The sequence below is a fragment of the Dasypus novemcinctus genome, chromosome 5, assembly GCF_030445035.2.
Source record: "Dasypus novemcinctus isolate mDasNov1 chromosome 5, mDasNov1.1.hap2, whole genome shotgun sequence".
Classification (NCBI taxonomy): domain Eukaryota; kingdom Metazoa; phylum Chordata; class Mammalia; order Cingulata; family Dasypodidae; genus Dasypus; species Dasypus novemcinctus.
In genome coordinates, this window is record NC_080677.1 from 1,106,971 (window position 1) to 1,134,806 (window position 27,836).

A 27,836-nucleotide genomic window follows, 5' to 3' on the forward strand; every position below is an offset into this window, starting at 1 on the left:
TCTCAGACAAATTACATTCACCTTTCACAATTTATTTCTTCTTAGAAAAATTGTCATTAAGTTAGATTGAATAGTTTGTCTTTCATAAAGGATCAATTCCAGGACCACTTATTTGGATGGCATCTGGGTAACCTTTGCAAAACCTTAATTTAAACTATTAGTGCCCATTCTACAAATTCAACAAATATTACTTTATATCTGTTATTCTGTGCTGCACGTGACAAATTTCAAGGAAACATTTTCTGGTTAAAATACATATGTATTTTCTTTGTTCCCTCAAATACATGTAACCTGATGTATTTCCCTAAACATGACTTGCTTCCAAGGTCTTCAAAGCAAATCAGCTCAAAATTAAAATAATCATGTCCTCTGAGGGGCTCAAAAACATTTAAGCATTCTTCTTTTAACCCAGGGAATCACAATCAAACCAGTTTCAGAATTGATGAATGTGAAGGAGCATATCCATAAAATAAATACACAAATGCAAACATTTACATAGAGTTTCAGTGGGTTCACAAGTTAATAAATTTCACCAAGTTCATTGACGAACCCAGATTAAGAGTTCTTACATTAGACAATTTTTTAAAAACCCATCAGGTGTTTTACTTTGCATTGTTTCATCTGTAAACAATCTATAAGTCTTTAATAAAGAACCAAAGAATTCAACCCCAATTCGGGTAAGCATGGTCTTTCCGTCTTTTTACTCTCTTAAAGACAGTCATTATAACCTTGGAAATCAAGGTTGAGAAGAAGGTCAGATGACTTATTTTTCAATCTTTATATTCATTCCCATAGTCATGGTTACATACAAAGTTATAGTCTCAGAGCGACACACTATAGGGTGAAAAACACTGACAGGCCCCCTTGATATGTTATAGTTTGTTCTGAAATTTATGGTTCCATATGGAGTTCAGAACAAAATAGATAGTTTTCCATGTCCTTTCCCAAAGAGGACAATGTGTCATACCTTTGGTAGTGCAGTGACGAAGAAGTCTTCATTGAGTTGGACTCGAATACAATGAGTCTAGTAAGATTTCTTTCCAAACTGGTGAGGTCCCTCATTTCAAGAATGGTAGAACTAGTTGATACAGATGAAAGTCTGTCTCAATTTAGAATCAGCCAATCTCATTCCCTGAAGCAAGTTACTTGGTAGATTTTTCCCAGCTTGCCTGAATTTGAATCGGTATGCTAGCTTATGCTTTAATGCATCTAATCTTAAAAGACCAGATGGGCTTGTCATTATTTTATGCATTTTTAAATATTAAATTTTAAAGGAAAATAAATTTCTAGGTTAATAAAATAGTACAATCAAAACTTTTATTTATTTTTCTCATTAGACTGAAATAATAAACCAACCAAACAATAGAAAATGGCAAAGATTTGGCATAAAACATTATTTCTCAGAAAATAATGTCCAGAATGTTATGAAAATATGGACATTCCTCATAGCTGAACAGCAGAATATCAAAGCATTTGCCTTCAAATCTTCACTTTAGGCCCTTACACTGGGAGCTGATGCGCACAAATAGATGTTCTGGTTTTGTAATGAAAGAAAACAGAAAAATCTCTCAGGAAGGAAAAGTTAGGTTATTTCTATTGAAACCTATCTATATTCCATGGCGTATATGGAACATAGTAATAATTCTGCCCATTATTCTTTGCCAGAGTAGAAAACAGGCTCTAAATAAAAATCTGATTATCCTATAGCTGAAAATAAGAGTGGAATATTTAAAATTATAGTTCATATAACTAGTGGAAACTAAATACATTATTTTCTTTAGTCAGGGATTTGCAGTCATCTTTTGCATATTATATTTAGCCAACAACCAAATTTTAATTTTTAATTAGGAGACATTAAAATGTAATTAGCAGCAAATAACAGAACGACAAAGTTACAAAAACTGATAAAGGTCAAAGGAAGCAGCATTTTTTTCCATAGCAAGAAGTGTTCTTCCATAAATTTAGGGACTTCATCACCTTCCCCACATTAATCTTCAAGGCAAATTTTCTAGAAGCATTCCTTGATGACAATAAAAATAAGGATGACAATAATGCAGGAATAACTGTAAAAAGCAGAGAGTGTACATTCTTCAGACTGAAAAGACCCTCAAATCTCAGTAAACGCCATATATAAAGGGAACATAGCAAATTCCAACACAGCATACACACAAGAAAATTAATTCATTTTTCAGAGACTGATACAATTCTTAATGTGCATTTTCCAGAAGAAAGCAGAGGGCGACAGAAACCATGTGCAGTTGTCAAACCTGTGGAAATGAAACAGTACCCTAGAAAATTCACACAATAGACGAATTATAAATGAAAAATAAATGCTTTCTCAAAAAAAAAAAGCTGGTTGGTGGCCTGACATATTGATATTTATATGCATATAGTATTTATATATAATGATAAAAATCAGCTTGCATGAGGGTCATAGTATATCTACTTTGAAGTTATATCACACGTACTATAAGCAATTTACAGATTTGGTCAGGTTTGCATATACAGGAATTGCTAAGTGAATTAAAATGCATTGAAATAGGGAACACTCAAAATGTATTTATATAAACTTCCCAGAATCGACAGGGATTGGCCATAATCAACACTTGCCACCATTGAACAAGAAGTCTAACAACAACAACAACAACAACAACAAAAAGAGAAAATAGAAGAAAAATCCAAGAAAGAAAGGGAAAATTAAAAGAAAAATCTTTAGTTTGATATTCCTTATTTAAAATAGCGTTCTCTTTGTGACTTGCAGTTGTTGATAATTTTGTTCTTGCCCCAAAGTGGGGGTCTTTTTGAGCATAGTTTATGTTCTGTATCCTTTTGATCTCTGTTTGCTTGCTAGAGATAATGGGTCTTTTAGTAGGAAATCAGTGGTATCCATAGCAAATATTTACCCTACTGATGACGTTCAGGCCAACCCCTGAGCTGTCAGTGAGATGATGCTTTCAGTTGCCAAAAGAAAATGAAAAAAAATAGATCTTGCTATCGGAAAATGTCCTATCGCTTCACACTAATTCTCTTGAAAGAAAAGATCAGTGATGTGCCAAAGAAAATAGTATCAACAAAACGTGTGATAGCCTCTTCGTTTATGCTTCCGGAAGCAGGTGCTCCTTGTGTAGGTAATTAGAGTACAGTGGGTGCAGAGTGGTGCTTGGAGTTTAGGGTCAACTTTGCTGTCCGCTCCGTAGATTTTACAGGCGATTTGCTCTTTGCTTTAAGAAGAGAAAGTGATATTGGAAAAAAGTCAGCACTTTAGATTAAAGCAAAGCACCCTTCACAAAGCCACAAACAAGAAGCAGGACAGAAAGTCCATGGCTTGTAGCTATCCTCGCACCTGCGGAAGAAGTTATAAGATATTCGCTCATCTCGAAGATTTCCAATGCTCCTTATTAGGCTGTTTTAAACACATACACATATATACTTAATTAGCTCGCCAGCTTGGCTCTGGTGCTCATGAATGTCTTGGCATGCACTGCAAACAACAACACATACAAAGTATTTCAGTCCCAGGAAGTCGGTCTCCTTTGTTTTGTCTGTTTTCAAACAATGCCATCCCACGGCTGGAAACACGGAGAGGAACCAATCCAAATACCTTCTCCTCAAGTTGTTCCTTGAGGATCATTCCCCCTAGTCACTTGGTTGTCCCTATATTTGTACCTGGAAGCAACCCCCCCACCCTCATCTTACTCCTGCATATGCATAAAACCATGGGAGGTAACAACAGAGCGGCAGGCTTGAGAGTGATGGGAGAATGTGTTCTAGGGTGAGTGGGCGTGCACACAGACTTTCAGAGTCAGATCTTGCTAAGTTTTCCTTGAACTCTGAGGAAATACTAGCGCTATCAAAAATTTGAAATTTTGAAAGGGCTCCAGGAATAGGTAAGGGAGAGCATTAAATTGCAAGTTCTCTTCATATATGTTACCCAATAAGCTAAAGCTACAGATGACATATTAACGACTTTTATTGGTGAAAAAACAAAAACGTGACAGGCCTCAAAACATTTCCTTTTTTTTTCCCATTGGAGAAAAGTTGGAAGGGTAAGAATGATGTAACTCAATCTTTTTCAATATTGCAGCTAAATCCATCCTCAGATCCACACTCATAATAGTTAAGAATTGAGGCTGACACACATGCTCTCAACAAAGCACTGTTCAATAAATACTTGGGGTTCTAAAGTGGGCACTTAGCACTCCTGTTTTTCTGGTAGGTTACTCTAGCATTGTCATCTTTTTTTGCCTCTTTTTGGCCAGTGAACTCTATATTAAGACACTCTTTGCTAAGAGAAACCTGATGACTGAAGCTCCAGAAGTTTTGAGGTGGGCCTGTGGAGAGTGGCCCTTCACTCGAGCTGGGTGTCAAGGTTCAAAAATACAAAAAAGAATGTGCAGTCCAAGTGCAGCTCTAAGTACAGAGATAATGCAAGGAAAACATATATGATCTCTATAAAATCACTAGCATTAGAGCTTTCCAAAAAAAAAAAAAAAAAAGAAATGTGTTCTCCTTATCTTTTGAAGAGAGGTACTTCAACACAAGTGATTATTTTGGTGAAAAAAGGAGAAGAAAAACAAATCATCACATGACTCCCCCACATAGCCAATGAAACATGTTTCCATACAAAATAAGTCTGATATTGAAAAAATTTTTTAAAGTAATGAACCTAGATACATGATTCATTCTTTGAAAGATATTTTGCTAGATAATGGTTTCCTTTGGGAGATAATTGGTTTTGCCAATTGGCCCCAATTTACTGGAACTCTACGGTGTAGTACACTAAGCTAAGCTTTTCTTTAATCAGCCCTTCTTGGAAAATGCTTGATCCCCACATCCTTATAAGATGGTAAAGAAAAACTTACTTCATTTTGACTGAACATTGCTTATCATACTATGTCCAGCATGTGCAAGTTAAAGCAAAATTTACAGGAGTATTATAATTGGAAAGAAACCCAATTGTGTACCACAGACAGAGAAAATCAGAATATTTAAAGGCTACTAAAAATGTGAACTGCCTTCAGATCTTCAGATGTGCAAGGTACCATTCACACTATTCTGAATAAAACATTATTGTTTATAACACATGCTATAATTCATGGTCTGGTCTATAGACATTTTTTTTTTTTTTTTGGTAAAAAACGAACTATGGCCACTCATCATGGTCTGCTCCCATTTTGATATATAGAAAACATCCTACTTTTGTCTAATGAGAAACAGAATGACAGCCAGCCAGGAGCCCCAAGAGTTCTAATTTCCTCTGCTGCCACTCATTTTTGGGATGCCAAATATGATACTTATTTCTCCTCTGTTTTCTGAAATGAGCACAACTGTTCATGCACAATGGTTTCACTTTTTATTTTATTAGTATGCCAGATGTTGCGTTGGAATAGGATCACCTATTTTTAAAATTTGGTTTCTTTGGTTCTGTGCGCAGGCCAGGCAGACTACGGCCTGCTTCAAGCGGTCCTTGCCCTCAGAGAACCTGCTGCCCATTGCATCTGTTCCCACCAGCTCCTGAAATGTCTCTCTCCTCTGAACTTCAGAAGGATTTTGCCTTTGCCTCTCCCGTGGTCTTAACATGACTCCACTGACTTGTGATTAATTATATTCACATCTCATCTCCCTGATTAAACTCCTAATGAAAGGCAAGGGATGCAATTTTAGTAATTTTTTTGTATTACTCTCAATGTCGAGAAGAAAGACTTGAGTCTAAACTTTTGCCCTCAACATAAAATACCCTGTGAAGAAGAAAAGAAGATGCTATTATCTCATTATGTGCAGAAAATAGTGTACGGCAGCATGCTTACAGGAAGAGTGGCTGAAAAGAAGCTGGATTTCTCTCTGACTCAGAATGCCATTTCAGGACACCTTTCTACTTCCATTTGGTAATGATGCCTTTCATTTGTTTTTATGCTTAAAGGTTTTCATAGTGCTCTCTCATGCTTCATTCCCTGTATCTTTCTTTGTAAGGTAAGCGGGGCATTTTTCCATTTTGCAAATGGTAAAATCTAAGAAGTCTTCTTCGGAGCCTGAGTAGTGCAGAAATTTAGCTTCCATTTTTCATTCTCTATTTCAGCCCCTTTTTCTACCTCAGACCAAAGCTTGTGTTAGTAAGATGAAGACAAACAAGCATTACTCAAGAGAGTGTCTGACAAATGAAAGTTTGACCACAGAGAAATATTCAAAATGCCTCCAATATATCAGCTTCACTATAATTATTATTTCTGAAACTCACAGGAGATACCATCTATTTCTTAAAAAAAAAATAATAGTAAAAACAACCAAACAAAAAATAGTACTTGTGAGTTTAGCACCCTCAATCATCAGACCAAGGATGGAATAAAGTCCTATGATTAATATTTTCCTTATATTGCCTTTTGTGACAGCTGGGCCCCTGCCATATCATCATGAAGTCTTTGCCATGGAGAGGTTGAGACCCTGTTTTCCTGTCTCATTCAATTCAAACACAACCCCCCCCCCCACATACACATATCCCTGCATGTGCAACTTCTGCCGAGTCCAAGTTTCACCCTCCTTGCCATTTCCGTGTCCCTCCCATCTGCCTGCCAGATGCAAGGACTTGCCTCCCTTTTAGCACCATCCTTTTTGGACTACTCCATCTGTACCACCATTTCTTCCCTGGACCTATGATCATTTGCAGGAAGACACTGAGCAGATGCAAGGATCTGCATGCTTCTTGCTCACATCAATCTAGAAAGTGGCTGAAGTGTGCGGGGCATCATCTGTGTGCCAGGCAGCATGCAGTAATGTCTTAGTTAAGCCTCTCAACAACCAACCCCATGGAGTAAACATCATGGTTTCCCTTTTACGGATCAGCAAACTGCAATTCAGCAACATGAAATAACTTGCTCCAGGTTACATGGCAGTAGGTAATAAAGTTAATGTGCAGAGATGAACAAACAGCAATGTGTCAAGTCACCATAAAATTAGGACCTGCTTCTTGCTGAAACTCCTTAGAGCAATCAATGCTGCTCCCATTTCCCCAGAGCAGATAAATCAAGATGTGAGCCTATTATTTGGTTGAATACAAATCTTTTCAGAGAATAGGTGCTGGATAGAGCAGACCTTAAAGAAAATTTATTTGATATAAAACTTCTCTTTTCCTCAACGCTGTACTTAGCAGTATTTGATATGAAAACATTACCAGTATCTTGGTTTTCTTACACATTACTATTAAGTAAGGTTTGTTTTGTTCTTCATAGGACCCCATATGCACACTAAACATGATCATATTTGAACTTTTCATATCGCAGATTCTTAGGCCTTAAAAGTTTCTCAGAATTCACTTAAATATTTGATTGAGAGGTGGCTCATCTTGGCAAGACGTTCTTTGTTTTCCAAGCTTTAGATTGCAAATTTGATAGCCTGGGCCTCTCTTAGTTGGTGACGAGGAGGGAATGACAACCAGATCTCTTGGCTCCCAGAAAAATCAGAAAATTCAAAGAACGAAGTGAGGACTTGTGGCAACTATACACATTTAGCCCAATGGAATTGTCCCAGTTCTTCAAATATCCACTTCCTCTTAGCTTTGACTGTTTTGTGGTGGGTTGATGCCCTGTGAGAATGGGTAACATTCTCAGCTCAGGGCATAGCTCAGCACCTTTAGGCAGGGGTCATGATAGGATTTTTCTCCTTGTTTGGTTATTTAGCAGGACCCAAAAGGAACAGGGACAAAAAGAGAGAGAAGTTTCTTGCCTGCAGCGGCTCCACTGTCTGACTCCAGAATCTTTATTTTGTAAAATTTAATATTGGTGATGTTTGTCCGAAGACAAACCTAAAAATGGAAACATTCCAAGAGTAAAAAGAAGCCACTGTCGAGTAAGTTTTGTCTGTGAAAGGGCCAAGGTTCTAAAGAGCTGAGAGCCCACTACAGCGTTCAGAGCCGCACAACCTGCTTTGACACACTTCTCTTTTATTACAGATGTTGGCTTTAAGAAAGGAAAATAGCTGTGGGAAAATCTGAGCAAGCTTTTAATGCAACTTTTATTCAGGTTTGAACATACTAAATCACCATTTAAGGGGAAAGGTCAAATAATAGGGTGGCTTTATCCTATAATTTTTTGAGAAGGATATATTTTTATTAGAATTCTCATGGATCTAGTGCCAATTTCTTCCAGAAATCCATTTTTTAAAAAGAAATGTGTTTCACTCTGTCCTAACACATAAATAACCCATTTTATTGTGCCCTGGCATGCTGTTTGAATTTCCTTTACTGCTTTCCTTTAGTCAGCAAATTTATAGCTCCATTCTAGTTATGAGGCCTCTAACTGTAGCTATGGGAGAAAACTGTAGTTGCCCATGGACAAAAGGTGTAAATGACAAGGCACAATGGCTATATCCCAACCACCACAGAATGTTCCAGACTCACAGCCAGTGCTGTACCATTTTAGGGATTCTACCTTCCACTGTCACTGAAGAATGGGCACGGAAGTAATGGGCCTTTGAGGCCACCTGCATTTTTAAAACAGCCCGTTTTCCCTGCAACTCACTCATCCAAGGAAGTGCAGACGTGTTGATAAAGACAAGGGCCACAGCTAATATTTTTTTAACACTTATTATTTCGTTACTTCTGACCAAGATCCCATGACAAAATTATAAATACTTTACTGATAAGGGAACTGAAGTGGAGATGTCACTTGATGGAGTTTACTCGGCCAGTAGGCAGTGCATCTATACTCAATCCAGTTCTGTTTGACTCTAGAACTAAGATGGTCCAAATTAATTTGCATCATAATTTCATTTGGTCATTTTTCATACCTTGAAGCCACTCTACTTTCCCAACGCTGCCTATTTAAAAATGTATGACAAATTGGAAGGTAGAAAAATCTAAATTTGGTGGAAAAAAATTATGAACTATTTTCAAAGAAATGAAGTTTTGCTACCACATGTGTATATTAACTGCTTAAGTCCAAAAAGAGTAATTTATAATTAGCACTACCTTACTTGGTATGCAAAAGTTTGAATGATCACAAATTCTGCAAGCACACACACGTGGTTTTGTTTCACATTGTTGGAAAATGACAATCTGACTAAGGACTTCGATAAGGACCTTCCAGGTGGGGGACGGAATAAAGGAAAACACAAGGACAACTGGTGAAGATGAGGGGTGCCCTGCTTGCAGGACCACCCCCTGAGCACTAATCCCAGGGCATGGTGGGACCGCTTGCCCCGAATTAGGAAGCCGAGACAGAGCGGCCCACAGTCAGTGACTAAGTAGGAAAGTGGCAAGAGAAAGGGATTAAAATAATTCTTGAGTTAAGGAAGTGGGGTCAATGGAGCTCTATTTGAGCAATTGCTCACTAATTTGAGAAATAAAGAATATCACTAACCACCCTCACTGTTTTCATATTAAAGATACCCAGGTACAGTATCATCAAGAAAAATTCCTCATCAAATAAGGAAGAACATCTCATTTTTAAAGGAAGGATAACTGAGGAACTCAAACCCAAAAAGAAAGAGTAAAGAAACATAGCTATGATGATTTCAATTCCCATGTAACTTCTATATTCTTATGTAAATTGAAAAGTATATTATGGGAACTCTTTACGTTCTGTGCCAATCTTATGTAAACCCAAAACTGTTCTAAAAATAAAGTTTATAATTCACAAAGTAAATTAAAGATATCACTATAATTTTTAAGTACAGTAATTTGCCTAAATTTTAAAAATTAATTTTTATTGTTCAGCAGTGCTGCTTTCTAGGAATAAAAATATCTGAGGACCTAATGCCAACAGCATATACAAAAACTTCAATGATATGGCCCTGGAAAACACACTTGTCTTAACATAAGGAAACTATCTTAAGATTTTTACGCCTATGTTTCCCATGTTTGAATAAACTGCTTTCCTTTTTTTCTTAATCTAGCTTTTCCAAAATTATCTCAATTAGAGTGCTTCAAAAATTATCTTCACAATAGAAAATGTCTTCTAACCCATCAGAATTAAATAATTAACAGCGATACTTAAAGCAGGAGAAATATCCTATTTACCAAGGCATGCAAAGAAAGTGAGAGAAGTAAGCAGGTATCAGTGATTGTTTATCAAGCTTCCTAGAAATAATTTCTTTATTAAATATAATTTATTATGAATTAACATGACTGTTGCCATGGATGTGTGATGAAGCACTGCTCAAGTGCTCTTTTCCCGTCTTCTCTGTCCATTAAAGCACAGCGAGTCTGAATAGTGTTCTTAAAGATTGAGTAGATGACATAAAAATTCATGGGTGCCCTGGGCAGCAGCAGCAGCTTCGTAAACGTTGTGCACTACACACAGACGAAAATGTCATTTTTAATCCCTCAACATTTTTTGAACTCCAATTACATGCCAAATAGAGGTAAACAGGCAATAGCATCCAACAGATCAAACACAATTTTTGTCCTCAAAACACTTAGAGTATTTTCAGATGGTTTGAAATAGAATGAGTTTTTAAATCCTGAAGTATGTCTTGATGTAGGGGCTGTGATCCCATTATTTGCTCCCTAAATGTGACATTTTCAGATCAGTTAGTTACAATGTTAGAGGAACTAAAAGAAAGCAATTGCCTTGAAAGCATGAGACTTTGTTTAATCACAAAAATTAAAAATAAAATATTTTGTTTATTGCTAAAGAAGATGCTGTGAAGGATGTCTCTATAATATAAGGCATGCAACTAAAATAAGGAAAATATTGGGCCCATAACAGACTCTCTCTTTGCACAGTGCTTTTATATTATAAAATTTGGAGTACCTGACTACATTATTTAGTCTCCATTAAAATTTGTTTGTGTAGGAAAAAAATTTTCTTAATTTCATTTCAACTTTATTTTCTCAACAGCTCCAAAGTTTTCAGTTTCATAGGATAAGAAATTGGATCATAACTCCTAGCTTTCACAGTTTGCTTTAATTTAAACAGTAAGCATTTAAACCCCTTTTGTCTCTGTCTTATATATATGGATATATATATGATTCTAAATTCATGCAAAATTATTTCAACTTTTTTCAATTATGTAAAACTGAATTCTTATTTATAAGTCTTCCTGTGCGCTGATTTTCTTTGGCTTTGCCAAACGACTGCAGCCTAGCTAATCATTTTGGTCCCTGTAGGAAATGGGGTTGTATGGGACATACCACTGAGAGGAAAAATGATTGTATGACAGGGCATTTGCAGAGTTTAGAGGCACTTGATTTATTTTATAGACATGAATGTACTAAGAACAAGTGTATTATGTTAAGAAAAACAGAAAGAATAATTTGATGTTCAGTTCCCCACCCATTCCTGGGAGAAATAATATATAATGTCTCTAATTTCAGGCTACCAGCAATTTCTGAGCATGCCACTTTCATAATAGTACTTTGTGAGTGTATATACATGTGAATATGCAGATATGTATGTATGCTTGTGCATATACATTAGCGTATGTACATATTTTAAATTTTTCATGATCTCCATAATCACACAAGGCCATTATTTTACTTTGTCTTTCTTTGCTTATTAGCTGTATATGTTTGATATGTTCACTAATTTATTTTCTCTCTCATGAGCTGTCTGACCTTTTGTAAAATTTGGGATTTTTAAGTAATGTTCTTTTTCTTCTTATAACATAAATAATAATAAGTTATCACTGTACCTATGTTGTCAATAAAATAAAACAATAAAAAAATTAAAAACCATCGCTTATTTTGATCTCTGATGGACATTTTTCATGTACCTCTGTCTTGTAGGTTTTTCTATGTGCATCGTCACCTCAGACTGACTTAGAGCTCTGTCCACTGAACTTTTCCACATTATATTATATATTGAGTCTTTTCCAATGTCATTAAACATTTTCTGAAAGCATAATCCTAGAAGCTGCTTAATATTCATTCACGGATTTAACGCGTTCATTAGGCAACTTCCCCTCCTTGGGCATTTGAGTGTTTCCAATGATAAGAAGAAGTCAGTGGTAAACAATCCGCCCTGAGATCGAAGCCTGCTTCGCTACAGACCTTGGAATTTCCTCCCACAAGTAGGGTCTGAGTGCCAAGTGCACTGCACCTCTAGAGCCCTGCGACGAGCTTTCCTGCCAGACTGCTGCAGAGGAGCCACTGGCCGTGAACTGGTAAGAGCAGAATGCCAGATGCCCTGCAACTTTACGGACAGTTGTTCATTTTGAAAATCTTTGCCAAGATTACCAGTGTCAACTTAAAAAAATTAGGGATTTTGACTGGGACTGCATCAAATCTTTAAGTGCTTTAGAAAAGCCTGACAAATTACAATACTGAGACTGGGCATCCGAAACAGTGTGTCCACTCATTTACTCAAACCTCAACAAAGTGCTCCAGGGGGCTTCATAGTCCACCTGCTTTTTTCTGATTTTTTTAAAGCTAGAGATTTTTATACCTTCTTGTTGCTACTATTGAGGATTATGTCTTTTGCTCCAGAGATTTTCTATTTGGTAATTGTTGACATAAAGAGAACTGATTTAATTTCATACTTTTGCCTGTATCTTGTATTCACCCATAATATTTTTCATAATTCTTAGTGATGTGGAGTGGGTTATACAATCATAGCATCTGTAATTATTGACATTTCCCCCTCTTTTCCTAAGTATTAGACACAAATATTTCCTTTTCTGTTGCTTCACTTTTTACATTTACTTAAATAAGTATTTTAAATTATTTACAGTAAAACATTAGTATTTTCATTTGTGAATTATTTTGTAACTTTAAAGCTGCAAAATTCTCAGATCTCTAATTTTATACTAGTCTCCCTATACTTGATTTTTCTTCTCTGTCCAGTCTGTAATTAGTCAGAGTTTATTTGGATACATGTTTTAAATTGTGATATTGTATTTCCTTCTGGTATTTATTAATTAAATAAATCCTTCATTCATTAGTTTACTTTTGACTTCACTAGCTAGCATATTATTTTATATGATTTTGTAGCTTTCCAGGCTTCCTTTTTATTTTCTTTAATCATTATTCGTAGTTATTTTATACTCCTCTATTATCCTCTTAAATCATGGTTGTTTAATAACATATTTTAATATCTGGTGGTCAAGGAGGAAGAGACTAGACAATTGCTGAGCTCACTCCATGTGCCAGGTTTATTCTGCTAGATAATTAAAATGCATTACCTCATTTGGATCTGAAAACGACCCTTGGGAGTTAAGTATTATTATCTCGGTTTTATAAATAAGGACCCTCAAGTTCAGAGAAATTTTTTGTGAGCAATTCACTCACAGTAGCAAGCTAATAAAGAGTGACCCTAGGACACAAATCTGCATCTATCTGCTACAATAAAATATGTCATTATTTTTCTAGATTGCTATTTCTATCTTTTTTCTCTCCTCTTAAAACTTTTAGACCATACCTCACTCATTTTTGTCTCCAGATGCATTTATAATTATTTTACAACTCAGAGGGTCTTTTCTGAAAGCTTGAATTTAAGAGACCAGCCAGGTAGTATAATTATGGCTTCCAAATATATGTTGTTTGCTCAAGTCACACAGTTCAACTTCTCAAAAACCTTTTGGAATTTTATTGTACCGGCAGTAAGGAACAGGGTACAAACTTGGGCAAGACGGCTGGTGGCTATTGTGGCAGGGGATATAGAAGCACAGTTATCCTAAATTAGCGGCATTGCAATGTGGAAAAAGGAAAGCTCTGAAGTGTTAAACAGCAAGGCAGGAACCAGGAGGAACACACAGGCTCCTTCACGCGTCACCTCCAGGAGCCCGCCGCGGGCCAGCTGGTGAAGCCCTCTCCTGCCACCGCCGCCCCTTCGCTGACGAGAGCAGCGAAACAGAAGGCCTGCCACCCTCTGCATGCTGACACCAAGGACACAGCTCACAGCGACCATGTACTGAGGATTTACGAAGCTGTAGCCTTGGAGGTACATTATTCCATTTGATCCTGGAAACTGAGAATTATACTCCGGTTCCCAATAAACAGACGCGGCTCTGGGGGATGGAGCGCAGCTGCGACGTGAACTCTGTTCCACCCTAAGTCCTGCAGCAGCTCTCCTGGAGAACTGTGAATGTCTGATGCACATCCCACCCCCTTCATTTCTGCCCCTCTACAGCTGGGGTGAATGCTGTGCATTAGCAGAGTTGGCAGAGCTGAGCCGTGGGAGAAGGCCCCTGCCCTTCTTGTCCCTCGGTGGCTAACAGTTAAGTCTGACTGGCCACCTCCCTGCCATCTGGACCCTTCTCCAGAAGCTGCTCCGACGACGTCTCCTGAAGCCACAAGTCCTGTGGCCGGAGCTCAGGACGTCGGGAGCCTGCTCTGTGCCTCCTCAATTTCATACCCTGTAGTTACAAGGGCAACTTAACTTGGCCAGCCATGAACAGAAAAGCCCGTCCTGCTCTTCCAGTTACTGACTTTCAATGAGTAAAGGTAAATATGGCTTGCAGGAGACTTTCAGCAGTGTAGACTCAATCTGCATAATGCCCTTGCAGGTTCCTTGGCTTGTACTTTCCAAGTCGTTGTCTCTGATCTTTTTTTTCATCTTACTCATAGACACTTGATTTACATAGCAGCCATTTAACTGATAGAATTACAATGATCAAATTAATGTAGCCTTTGTACACAGCCAGGTTGGATCATTTCAACCAAAATCAACATTAAGGTCTGAATTATATGATTGGTTCTCCACCTCAATGCAGTGCACTATTTACTCATATATTAAATCAGAAAACAATTTCACTGCAAGACTGTCAGTCCAGGTATACCCGTGACCCTCATCTCTGTCCTCTGACCAGCTTTGAAATTCTGCTTTAAGATCATTTCTGTTAAATCTGGCCCCCTTTGGAAAGTTGCCATGTTTATCAGCAGCAGAGAAGCTGCGGTGAGCTCCTGGCTTCTAGCAGCTGTAGCAGCAGCTGCCTCTCAACGCCCAGGCTCACATCATGGTGAAAACACAATAATCATATTTCCGAGTTCAGAGAACTAGCAATCCTGCTGAGCAACTACAGACTGCACACATGGAAACAACTACAACCAGAACCAAGGCCAGTTTTCTTACAAGTACCAGCTGCTGATCATAGGAGGCAGCTTAGCAAAGGTCCGTCCCAATACTGCAAAAAACTGCAAAGGAACAGGAAATCTCTCTCTCACATACAAACACATGCAGACACACACACATATCTCATAGTAAATGATACAAAAATCTCCTCACCCATAACACCTTCTAAAAGCCAACAATTCTCATAATGGACTGTACATAAAATTGCTTATTTCTATTACACTCAGAGAGCCCAGGAACATGAATTTTTCCAAGCACGGTGGTTTGAGCAGCATAGGAAGTTGGCACTTCACACTTCAAGAAATGCTGTTTAGGAGCCTTGACCAGTTTTGGAATAATGGCACAATGATCTACCTATGAAAACCCTAAGAAGGTGGAATTTTACTCTGGTCCTGTGACCTTGGAAATGAGTGAAGTTTAAGAAATCCCCTTCCTCCATGCTTCGTGGTGCAGAAAAAATCAATAAAGCAAAGAACCCCTTTCCTCTGTGATTCAGGCAAGAGTCACATCTGCCCCTCACCCCAACACACGCCTTGTTTATCTGTGACAACGCCAGGCAGAGGCTCTCCAAATTCCTGTTCTTCACCTCCTGTTTACTTTAACTGCCCACTGAGCAAGGGGAGCTAAACGCTGGTTCACCAACTTTGGTTGAGATTGGCTTCTTGCCCCAGGCTCCTGAAATTCAGCCACCCCAGTGCACCGGGCTCTCAGCCCCACTTCAGAGCCCACCTGGAGAACAGACTGCCTTCAGCAGCACTCAGCAACTACTACCCCTTTTCATCCCACTTCCCCGCTGCTCCACGCCCCATTCTCTCCAGCCTTGTCTATTCCCCTCCATAAAAGAAAATTCCTTTTTCCTTAAGCCTTGAGAAACTTGCTCTTACAGCGCTCTCCCTCTTGCAGAGGTCCCTATCCTTGTACTAAGCCTTTCAAATAAAGTCTCTCCTTTCTGAGTACAGTTTTTACTTTTATGTGAGAATATAATTACAATAAAAACAAAGTACTGCCTCTCTCTCTCTCTTTTCCTTCTTCCCCAAACCTTCATGAGCTCTCCAGTGCTCTAGGCACTTAGGCAGGCTGGGAGGGAAGCAAATGCAAGTTGTAGTATTTGTAGCCCAGAAGTTACAGTTAGGGTCATCAACAGCCATGGTTTGCCTGAGACTGAGGGATTTCCCAGCATGTGGGGCTCTCTGTGTTAAAACCAGAAAGCCTTGGAAAAATGACTACAACACAAGGCCTGCTGAGAGCTTCCAAGTGGTGGAGGCCTACCAGAGGAAACAAACCAATTCTAAGACAAAAGAAGAAAGTTTTAGAAACGAATTTGCATTGGGGAGGAATTCTGCAAATGGGGAAAGAACCACCCAGAGAAAGCAGCATCTACAAGAAGCAGGCAAATATCTGGAAACATCCAGGCAATACCAAGCAGGAAGTATATGAGGCTTTGGAACGCAGAAGCAGGCAGGAAATTAGACAAAGAAGAGTTAGTGGTGGTGGTTTGAAGGCAGTAATACTTGCTCTGATGTCACCTGTTCCTTGTGTAGGAATTGAAACGGGAGATGGGGACCTGTTAAGAACTGTGCAAATCAATGAGCATGTGAAGAGGGTCTATGTTGAGAAATAAGCGGGTTTCTCAAGGTATTTTGAAGAAAGCAGCCCTAGGAGTGAATGGCAACTCAAGGTCTCCTTCAGACCCACGACGGCCATATTATTAGCAGTGTTTGGCAACATTTGTTTTTGGTGAGAAAGCTAAGATAATAAATTCAGTTTTGAATGTTTGAGTCTGAGGTGTCTGATGTGGATGTCGCTGTATAATATATCAGTCCCAACAGAGCCTCAAATCACTTTGCCATTGGCTGTGCTGTGTTTGTGTCACAGCCCTCAGGCTGCAGCGAGACAGCAGCGGGGCTGTGGGTCAGTGCAGACTGGAATGGGGTGTCCAGGGCAGCTCCCTCCTCGCGTCGAGTGCCTTGACTTGGGCTTCGCTCAGTGAGTGGGTCTCACAGTTGTCACACTTCTTACGTGGCGCCCAGGCAGAAGCTGCCAGAGCTTCTCAGGGTCCAGTCTGGAATGGGCGTGGCACCGTTTCTGTCATGCCCTGTTGGTCTGAGTCGTCCCAGGCCAGCCCAGCTTCAAGGGGAGGGAGCATGGACTACACTGCTCAACAGGCAGATGCCCACAAATGTGCAGCCACTGGGCTCACAGGGCATGGATGTGGAGAGGTTTCAGGCAAGAGTGAACCCTGGTCTGGATCTCCATAAGGAAATCAGTTAGAAATATGAATGGGAAATTTTCCACAGGAAGGTTAACTAAACCACGGAGGGGGGTGAGATGAGGGAATTGAAAATGGGAGAAGAACCATGTTTAAGAGAGGCCAATAAAGGAGAGAGAAGAAATGACACTAACTACCAATGAAGGGGAAACTACCCTGAGAAGATGGGAGTGATAAGAATGGCAAGAAGCGATCAGAGGACAAGTGCTGCAGAAAAACCAAAAAGAAAGAGCTATAAGAGGGAACCAGAATAGGGAGTTTAGGAGACATCAATGGCTTGCAAGAAACCATTTCTGGTAGGATTGATAAAAGAAAGATTGCAGGGCACCTCAAGGAATGCTGGAGGCGATAGGCGAATGCCTTCTTGAGAAATCGTCTCTTGAGGCATGACGAAGGTCTGGAGCAGGAAGCTGTATTTGCAGGTTTACTTGCCTTTGTGTAGTGCACGTTTGTAAAGGTGTGCGGTAAGGGATCAGTAGAAAAGGAGAGGATTAAGGCAAAGGAGACAGCAGGACCGGTGGGGGTGATAAACGGATGAGCTGTTTGGCTTCTGCCTGGATTAGTTGTACTGGATGAGACAGGAGTGAGCAAGCAGAGAATGGTTCACTATGTTGGGGTCTTTGGGGATGTAGTGGAGCGAAGTGGAGGGTAACTAAGTCACCTCATTGAGAGAGTGCATCCAGCTGAACTTGAGGCTACTCTTCTCTCTGAAAGGTTTCCCTTCTGCTTCTTTGCTTAACTTTATAGTCCCTCTTTCTAGATGGCCTCTCTGATTCCACTGATGGACTCAGAAATTCTTCCTCCTGAGAATTTCTTTAGACTATTTCCTAAACTTTCAATGCCAACTACTACTTTCCCCATACATAATATTAATAGGCATCTTCTCTCCATTTCTAAGCTTCTTGTTAATGGAGGGGGAAAAAAGAAGCAACATTAAATTCAAAAAGGGTTTTGATGGTCATGAATACACAAAGCTGGGAGCAGTCAAAAGAATGGGAGATGGGAAACTCTTAAGGAATTGCCAAGCCAAGGATCATTTATCTGTTTTCTTTATCGCTCTCATTATTGTGGTTGTAATTGTTTATTAACAAATGAGGGTGAAATTAAAAGAATTTTTTAAAAAGTATCATAAAGATAAAAAAATTTTGAGCATCAGGGTAGTTATATGCTCATCAACTTTCAGGAAAATATGTGGGAAAAATTTGAGACACCCATGTTAAGTAACAGATAAATCTCTTTCTTGAGATATGTAGATGGTGAAAGGCTATCATTTTCTTCATTTTTAAAATTATAAACTTTAGCTTTTGAAAATGGTTAAATTAATTGAATGATAAGTTGAAGAATAAATTATTATATGTGTTATTTTCTTACAATACTTTTCCTTCAGAGAGACACAGCAATTCCTTGACAGAAAAATAGTATGAATTAAGAGTTGAGTGTGTCTATGCCAACAATTTAGTCAACTCAATCAAAGACTATGAGGAAAATAAAAGGCTTTTTGTAACAAGGGTTGATATTACAGTGCCATGTAAACCATAATGAAGCATATCTCATATTGAATTTTAATCTTTGTGACTTGCCATGTCTTGCCTTCAATAGGATGAGAAATATAAGATGCATAATAAGCAGAATTTACAAATGTCTCATTTTTTCACAAACTAAAATTAAAACTCCTGGAGGAAAGGAAGTGCATCTTCCATTTTTGTGTCACTGTGCCTGGCAGTATGAGTGCTTTGAAGCGATGGAGAGGTGCATAGATGAATGAATGAATGAAGCGTAGCTATTGAAATAAGTTTTATTTGAGCAAAACCTGAAAACCGTAAAGCAAATTGAAAAGTTAGAAAATGTTTTTGGAGGTATACAAAATATTTTCCAGTAATAACTGGTAAAAAATTGAAATTAAGTATTTTGAGATACTTCAGATTAATCTTTGCTCTAAGCATGTCCATTTTAGTGGAAAAGGTTTTTTAAGGCATACGGGCTTCCATGAGTCAGCAGCACCTTTCTCCTTTCACTCTTGCTCTAGAAAAATCAATTTTGTCCCTAAGAGCAAGAGTGGTGGTAGGGTGGAAAATGAACAGTGAATTTTATTTAAAAAGTGTCAGAAGATATCTTGAGTTTACCATTTAGCTGCAATGCGAGCACTACGGAAGAGTCACTAACTTTTTAGAGCATATCATTTAATCCAAAAACTTAGAAAAATTTATAGAAATAAATAGAACATTTTACTTTAGGCTTAGAATCGTTCATTTGGAACAGGTGAGGTGTTCGATCATATTCCATGGAATGGATTTATGATATCAAGCTTGGAATAGTTTTTTAGGCTAATAATTTCACAGGCATGATTTGACGTTGTCACCAGTGAGGGCCCAAGGTGCCTGCGGAGGTTGCCGCACAGTTGTGCGTGCTGTCTGGCTTCTTTTGAAAGCGTGAATGGGAAGGGGGGGCATTGTCAAATAGTGATCATGGAAATCATAGCTAATATAATGAAGAGGAAAATAAGAGAAAGCCACGCCCACGGGGCTTCAGAGAGGCGAAGGCATCTGCCCTTCCTCCTCACAGGTGGGGGTAGCAGCTCCCCTGCATTTCAGGGCCAGTGCACCTGGAGGGGCCCCACGCTACGAGCCTGACAAGTCACATCCAGAAACACATCACGTTCAAGAAGGAAACCAATTTGGTCTCCAAACAAGCAAGGACCTAGAAACACGTCTCATTCAGGATCTTCCTGGAGATGGGACCAGAGTTTTCCCAATTTAACCGTTGAAGAGACCTTGCCTGACAGCAGTATAATTTTCTATTTCCAATAGGGATATCAGTAGCCCTTCCAAGAAGAAGCGTAAAGGCAGAAACTTAAAGGAGCTCACGTCAGTATTTCTTTCTGCTCCTTGTCTCCTATTCCATCAAGTGTTCAGAAAGGAGCACAGAATGGCAACGGGGCTGTGTAGGGTTCTACTCCTTCCAAGAAGGCGTTTCTCCCACATCAAGGTTAAAATTTCAATGAGTCTCCACTGGCTGAATGAATGCATCAATTAATGCTATTCAGAGAAGCTTTAACTTGCACAGCTGACGTAGGAAGTGTGTGACTAAGCTTCTAAATTGGCAGGGATGGTGCATTGACAGGATTTGCCTTTTCTCTGTGCTGCTTGCTGCCTTTCACCCCCCTCACTTCCTCCCAGCATCATCATCACTTTCATCACATGCAGCTGAAGTTTCTCCTTCAGCATCAAAAGCCCTTGGAGAGCAGCCCTGCCTAAAGGCAGGGGTCGCTGCAAATGGGGATGATGTGGTGTCTCTTTCATTTACATTTTGATTAAGTGAAAACTTCTTAATTTGGGTCATTACTGATACATAAATCTGGAGAGAAAATGAACATGCATTTAGGATGGAACCAACATTACATGATTTATTGTTCTCATAATGTGCAAATACAGAAAAAATAAAAAGAGTCCTGCTCTTAAATCTCCCGGACACCGAGCCAGGCTAGAGACTAACGTGGCAAACTCACGCCCTGGGTGACGGCCGGCCCCGGCTCTCCAGGGCTCCCGTCCCATCATTGTTTCCACAGTGGCAAGGACCGGCACGGGTAAGTCTGTCTACCCTACTGGACTGATCTTCCCACGGAGGGTTTGTGAGTGGTAAAGTGAAAGGCTCAAATGGTTTTCCATACCTGATTGTGGACTCTGTTTGGGGATTCTGGCCACGGCGTGAGGGCTGGCGGTGGCGCGAGCTCGCTGGCTGGCGGAGCTGTGGCCGCCGCTGGGGACGGCCGAGCTGTTCCTGCGGGGCTTGGCGTCCTGCAGCCACATGGGCGAGGCCTCGAAGGCCTGCATCCTGCGGGCGTGGCTGCCCGCGCTGACCTTCAGGTAGGCCTGGGCCTTGTGCTCTTGGAGCTCTCCGTAGTTGGCGTCGGTCACCCTGCACTCATACAGGCCCTCGTCCTTTTTCCGCACTTTGGAGATCTGCAGCTTGTGGGAGATGTCGTTGCCTTGGACTTTCACCGTCTGAAAGGTGGCAGGTGAAAAGACAAGGGCCCCGTCAGACCAGCTTGCTGGGAACTCGGTCCCCCGCGGGCGAAGGTGGGAAAATCGCCCCAAGGCCGCCGTCAGGGAGCCTTCCGTGTTCTGCACGGTCAGATCAGATCTGAACGATCATATTCTACTGACTGGATTCACAGAATCACGGGAGAAAGCGCTCAAACCCACCAGCCCCAGATTCCAGGAGCCACGAGGCCCCGAGCCCCACAGTGCCGTGGCAGCTCTGTGGTTGCTCCTGGGGCTGACCTCCCCTTGGGCGTTCAGCTTAGCGAAGCACAAGCGGAAGGCGGCCCTGTCCTAGCGGGTGGAGCCCTTTTTAATTCACTGCGGGCTAAAGACCAAGTCTGCAACTCGGAAAGATCACGGAAGGTATTGGCGCATGACAAACTTTAGATGAGGATGCATTTTTTCATTTCCACGTTGGGAAGACTACTAAGGGTCCTGAAAACACAGCCTTTAAGGTTAATTTTTCAGCTCAAAATATTTGGTGCGGTCTCGCCTACACCCGTGAGTGCAGACTTCACCTTACGTCTTATGGCTCTGAGACTCCCCTCTGCCGTCATAGGGAGTTCTGAAAAGTGGAACTTGGCATAACAGCAGTTGAACCCTAGTTTGGTCTGCAAAATTGAAACCTCTTATTTATTTTACTAATTTTTATGCCAGATTAATAGAAGATTTTATATCTATTATGTATGTATGCATATATACCCATAAAAATCTTTATCAGAACAGTTAGATTTGATATACATCATCCATTATCCATGACTGAAGACTGGTGTATTTTATAAGATATGCAGGATTTAATGATTTGACTGGTTTTGAAAGATAGAGAAAAGAAATGACTAAGGCACAAAGGTATTTATTCTGTTCCTGTCCATACCACCTTCAAATGGCCATACATGGATTAGAAAACTTGGGAAATGCTCATCTGCTTTTTACACAGAGAGTAATGTGCAAATAAATAGTTTTCGACATTTGAACCATAACTGGAAATAAATATATGCAAAATTATATAGAAATATACTACTACTGTAAAAATAATGGAAATTAGTGGATTTGAGGTATAGATCCTCAGTTGAATTGCTAATGAAGTCTGAGGTAGTTGGAGTATTTCAATTATTATTATGCCATTTTATAAAAGAGTAAGTGGAGGCCAGTGGGTTTGAGTCAATGATTCTCAACATTAGCTGCCATTGGAATCCCCAGGAGCCTTTTACAAACCTTCCCACTTGGCTTAATGCAGGACCTTTCCTTCTACAGGTCTTAGGCTGTGGGCTAACCAGACCTGTTTACTAAAAGCTCTCCCAGGAATGCTAGGGTGATAATCACTGGCTCAGGTTCACATCACACAGCAGGTGGCCTGGGAGCAAACTGCTTTCTACCTCAGTTTGTGTCTAGGATGCTCTTTCAATCCAGCAGATTTCATGAACTATTGGCAAAGATCATACCATTAGTGGGTGTGTGTATGATTGTGAACCTGATTATCAGGACATGTGGGGCCATTTTTGGGTTGATGGGCATAGGAGAAAGGGGAAAGATGACTAGGCAACAGACAATCTATCCACTTCTATGTGTATATGAAAAATTTGATAAAATTTAGTTCTTAACAACTGATCTGACCAATAAAGCTTTTCTGACATTGTAAGTAAAAAACAGTTCCTGTGATATAAGAATAATTGAAATAGAAATATTGTAAAAATTTGTTTATAAATTGGAGTTTTTGGCTTATAATATTTAGTTTTATTTGACATTTTCTTCCATCTTGAGAGTATACATTTAGATATTTGAACTCGTGTCTTTTAGTACAATATATTTTCAACATTTTTGTATGATGTAGCACTGATTTGTACCACTTTATGCTTTAGTGGAAGAGCTTCAAAATAAAGATCCTTTTATAAATGTAAGTCATTGCATTTTTAGATTCCTAAAATATAATCTCCTTTTTATTATACAGCTATTTCATTTCTAATAATGGAAAATTGTTTACTAATTTTCAACAAATTTAGTAGTTTTATTGATACAAAGTGATTGTGTGCCTGCATTTGAGGTATTAAAAAAGGTTTCTTCTTTTTTCAATTTCACACTAAATTATTAAAAATGATGACCAGTAGAGTAGAAATGCATCGCTGTATTTTCAATAGTGCAACCTCTTCCCATTATGTTTTTAATTTTGAACTCAGGCATTAGAAACACATACATGTCTTTTATCGGGATTGTGAATGGCATTCAAAAGTGGGTAATTTTCCTTAGAATATTAATTTCCTGTTGGATGCTTTAACTTTTCTGCCTAGGAGGAGTTTTGAACGTTAATATTTTGCTCCTTGCTGAAGGATAATTTTCATAATTTTGAATGGATATTAGCAATGCAGCCCTGGAATTTGCAGTTATATAACTGTAGAAAGAACAAAGAAAAAAGTGCCACACACCTATTTGAGTGGCAAAGTGAGTCTCTAAGCTCATCATTTAAACAAATACACGATTAAAATCTATAATTTTATGGTGTCGAACTTAAACTTGCTTCAGTTTTTATGTGATCCATGAGACTCTTCCTGCATTTACAAAGTTCTTTCTCGGGGACAATAAGTTAGGAATAGCTGAAGAGGCTTTTAGAAATCTAAAATTCATTGGTTCGTTATCCCCCTTGGGCCCTCCTGGCAGCCGACATGGACGCCCCCTGTCGCCTGTCCCTGCGATACTCACACTGATTTTGGTTCCGTCGTTGTCCGGGTCTCTGTCGGGTAAGAGCTCCACCTGCGGGAGAAGGAGACAGACGCTCAAGTGAGACCCCGGACCCTTCCCAGGCCCCCCGAGTCCGTGGCCCGGGAGCTTTGCAGACCCCAGCCTTGGCGGTTGCTGGACCGCCTTCGAGGAGGCGACTGAGGAGCGAGAGGGGAAAGAAGGAATTCCGCCCGCGGCTCGCGGCCTGGCCGCCCGGGGCCCGCGCCTCCCCGCAGCGGGGACCACCCGGTGCCCGACGGCGGGGGGGGGGGGGGGGGGGGGGGCGGCCGGGGGGCCCTCGGGACGCGCCGCCGCCCGCGCTGCCCCGGGGCTGTCCCGCGCCGAGGCGCCTTTCTGGCCCCGCTCGGGCGCAGCGGCTCGACGCCGCCCCTCTCCCTGCTCGGCGCCTCCGCCGCCCGCCCTGCCGCCCGCGGCTTCCCCGCCCCCCGCCTCTCCTCTGCTGGCCGCCTCGCCTCCTTTCTCCACCGCTCGCACCCCGCTCCCGCCTCTTCCCCGCCGCCCCACCCCTCCCCGCTCCTCCCCGCTCGGCCGCGTCTCGCCCTCCTCCCCTGCGCTCCGGGGCCGCGGGCGCCCCTCCCTGCGTCTCCTCTCCCGCGCTGCTCCCGCTCCCCACTCCCACCAGTCTCTTCTCGGTGAACAGCAGCTGTGAGGAACTGGCCCGGGGGGGCGGGGAATGACGACCCCCAGGACCCCCCCTCCCCACCGCCCTTCCTGAAAGGAGACGAGTGTCCCGGGACGCGCCCACGCGGCGGTGCCGGCCGGTCCTGGGCAGCTCCGTCCACAGCAACCCCAGGAGGAGGGGCTTCCCAGGTTTACCGGGAAAGAGGCAGCGACTTGACTCCCCCTTGGTTTTACCCAGTGCCCACCGGACAAAGTCAGCCTCGTCCCAAGAGAGCGCAGAGGGCCCCAGGGGCGCCCGGGCGCGGGGTGGCCGCGCAGGTGGCAGGGGGAAGGGGCAGGCGCGCGGGCGCTGCGGGCGCTGCCACTCGGCTACCTGCGCGCCGGCCACCTCGGCTGCGGGCTCCAGGTCCTCGGGCCCGCGCAGGAACCACCACTGGATCTCCAGGTACACCGAGGCGGAGCCGCTCTGAAAAGCGCAGGACATCTCCACATTCTGTCCCTCGGTAGCCGTCACGTTCCGCGGAAACTCGGTGAATTTTGCTGCAAAACAAAAGCGCATCCTTTTGGAACGTCTACCTCACTCTAGCCAGGGACTATTTCCTTCAGGGCGCGCTACATTTTTCTTGGACTTAGGGGAAAAACAAAAACAAAAACCCCTCTGTCATCCTGACTTTGCTTGGCTCCCAATCCCCCTTTCTTTGACTCCTCCCTGTTTTATTTTTGGTATCATGCCTAAATCACTCTGTTGATGACCAAGTCCAGATAATGGAAAGGTTAACGAGCTTGCCAGTAATTCCTCTCAGTTAGCCAAGCTGCTCACAGTTAGATCCAAACACCAATAGCTTCTGTCAGATTGCAGTAGTCCCCAAAACTTAAAGGATTCAGTGCAGTACAATTTAGACAGTCTGTCGAGTTGATCTATGGGGAGAGCCTCTTTGCCTCTAAGTTTCCAAACAAGCTATGACTAACCGAATGCTTCTTGTAATAGAGAGTGGATCATGATTATCTGTCAAAATGCACATTCCTGATACAGCAACACAATTCTTAGTCATTGTAATTCGAAGCCTAGAGCAGGGAAACAACATGCAGACTTTCTAAGCTGTGTCTATTTCTTTCTCTCCCTACCAACCTTCGTATTTGTTCCCATCGAGCCGTGTATCTTACATTGCTATCATTGCGGGCTGCCACAGCCAGACATCCCGGCTTAGTAAAAATTATAGATTATTTTTGAAGTCACGTCAGAGATTTTTTTCTCAGCCTTTTCATTACCAGCCTTGCCACTGCTGGTTTGCAAGATTCACGGTGAAACTTGCACAAATAAAACACCTCCTTCCTCCCAAAGGCATCTCCTTAACATGGAATGCTTTGGATGGTTGTCCTCACCTTGCCTAAGGGACACTTTGCAAAGGGCGGACAATTCTGTAAAAGTAGTCTTGGGGAGATTTGTGGCTGGGGAGTGCACGGCTACAGCACGCTTGCGGAGAGGAAGATGAGGGGGCTGCGGGGCTGGCCCCGGGTGGATGCACTCTGCCTCCACTTTTTTAGAGGGAAACCATCAATGCCTCTTTTCAAAATGTTATGAAACCCCCAATTTGTCTCTACTGAAATGGCACTGTCTACACTCAAAGGAGCTGGGAGGTGTTAGGAGATACCCTAGTCTGAAAAGGACTTTTCTGCTCTAGCTGGAAGGAGAGCGGCATGCCTGCCTGCGGAGGTGATGCGGTCTTCTGGCAGCAGGGCTGGGATCGGTTCACGGGGCCGGAAAGATCACTGCAGCCTGCGAAGCCCGCGAGCAGCTGGATTCAGCAGGGCTGGGGCTGCTTGGCATGCAAGTCGTGCCTTTTTGTGGGTCCTCAGAGGAGTCTGTCCTTTGATAAACACACATGCAAACGGAGGCCCAGAGACCCAGGAAAGGGAAACTCAGCCGGTTCTGCCTGCATGGCGAAGGCAGACCCAGTTGCGAGACCCCCGACCCCAGCCCGCGGTTTGCTGGCGATGATTATGTATGCGTGAGTGGTTACCTGTGCACACGGATGGGAGGCCCCACTCCACAGAGCCCCGTGCCGGGGTCTGCGCTCACCGAGGAGCCCCCCTCACGGCCAGGCACCTGCGGGCTCTGTTCTTACACCCAGCTTGCCTACAATTTCGTGAACTTTTCAAGCAATGCCCAGCAGAACACTCTGCACGTCGCCTGAAGCCCACCGCTACTTGCTGGGGATCTCACCACATCTGCCTGGCCATTCTTTAAAGGCAGGGAACACACACACACACACACACACACACACCCCACAAGCGAATGCCTATTTGCCAACGAGTGCAGACTTACCTTGAGAAGAAAGCCCTTGCTGTACAAATAAAACCGAAAAGAAAACAAATCCAACAGACGCCAAAAAGATCCCCATCATTCCAAAAGGGGAGGGAGTCACATCGGTGTAGCCAGCAGCTCAAAAAGCCCTCAAAGAAAGGAGCGGAGCGTGCCAGCGGGCTCTGCCTCAGAAGCCTGGGCGCGACCCCGCACACATCCTGCCGCCGGCTCGGCGAGCGCGGGCTCCGGGGAGCGGGGCTCGCGATCCGCCAGTGTCCAACGCGCTGGCTGGGCGTGCGGAGGCTCCGCGTCCGGACCCGGGCTCGACGCGCCGGCAAGTGGCTCCGCGGCTCCGCCGCCTGCGCGCAGCTACCTGGCAGCTCGTCCAACGTCAGCCGCGGCTCGGGCTTGCGTCTCGCTGCCCCCCCGCCCCCCCCAACACCGAGCCGGCTCGGCAAGTGGGGAGTGGGCCAGGGGGGCGGGCTGGAGGCCCGCGCCCGGCTCCGCGCCGCAACTTTTCCCTGGAACGGCTGCGCGGCGCCTTTAACCCGCTGCGCGCTGGACAGCTCCCCGCGGGCCCGGGGCGCGCCGCCGCGCCTGGAGGACCTGCCGGCTCGCGTTTGCTCGGGCGGCGCGGGGCATTTATTCATTTTCCCCACTGGACCCCCCCACCCCCACCCGCCCCCCGACAGGGATTGAATCTGTCTCGCCGGGGCGGATCGGATCTCTGGGTGCTTAGCAAGACAATACAGTTGCAGGGCTGCCGTGTGCGCTGGGGCTGGGAGGGGGCACTGGAGCTGAGAGTTGGGGCATCACTGGCAAGGCGGGGAGGGAAGGGGTGAGATGAAAGAGAGGGCTTTAGGTGA

At 42.5% G+C, this 27,836-nt stretch overlaps 1 protein-coding gene across 3 annotated transcripts; it reads right to left on the reverse strand.

Moving 5' to 3' along the window:
* Nucleotides 1-27,739, reverse strand: VSTM2A (V-set and transmembrane domain containing 2A). Of its 3 annotated transcripts, none has more exons than XM_058296584.1 (5): nt 26,992-27,739; nt 25,039-25,205; nt 24,006-24,056; nt 20,939-21,272; nt 1-3,481 (listed from the first exon to the last, which is right to left on the reverse strand). In XM_058296584.1, the coding sequence occupies exons 1-5, from the start codon at nt 27,068-27,070 to the stop codon at nt 3,435-3,437; spliced, it is 678 nt and encodes a 225-aa protein (XP_058152567.1). In that variant the 5' UTR covers nt 27,071-27,739; the 3' UTR covers nt 1-3,434. The 3 variants fall into 3 exon arrangements, with proteins under 3 accessions (XP_058152567.1, XP_058152565.1, XP_058152566.1); XM_058296582.1 differs by having other exon boundaries at nt 1-3,221; nt 26,992-27,726; XM_058296583.1 differs by having other exon boundaries at nt 1-3,343; nt 26,992-27,715.
* Between the last annotated feature and the right edge of the window lie 97 nt (nt 27,740-27,836).

Excerpts from the sequence above, each read along its gene's own strand:
- VSTM2A (XM_058296582.1), bottom strand. The coding sequence starts at position 27,070 with ATGATGGGGATCTTTTTGGCGTCTGTTGGATTTGTTTTCTTTTCGGTT. Across the intron at positions 25,206-26,991 it reads GCAAGGGCTTTCTTCTCAAG|CAAAATTCACCGAGTTTCCG; the intron begins GTAAGTCTGCAC and ends TTTGTTTTGCAG. Across the intron at positions 3,222-20,938 it reads CAAACAGAGTCCACAATCAG|CAAAGAGCAAATCGCCTGTA; the intron begins GTATGGAAAACC and ends CTCTTCTTAAAG.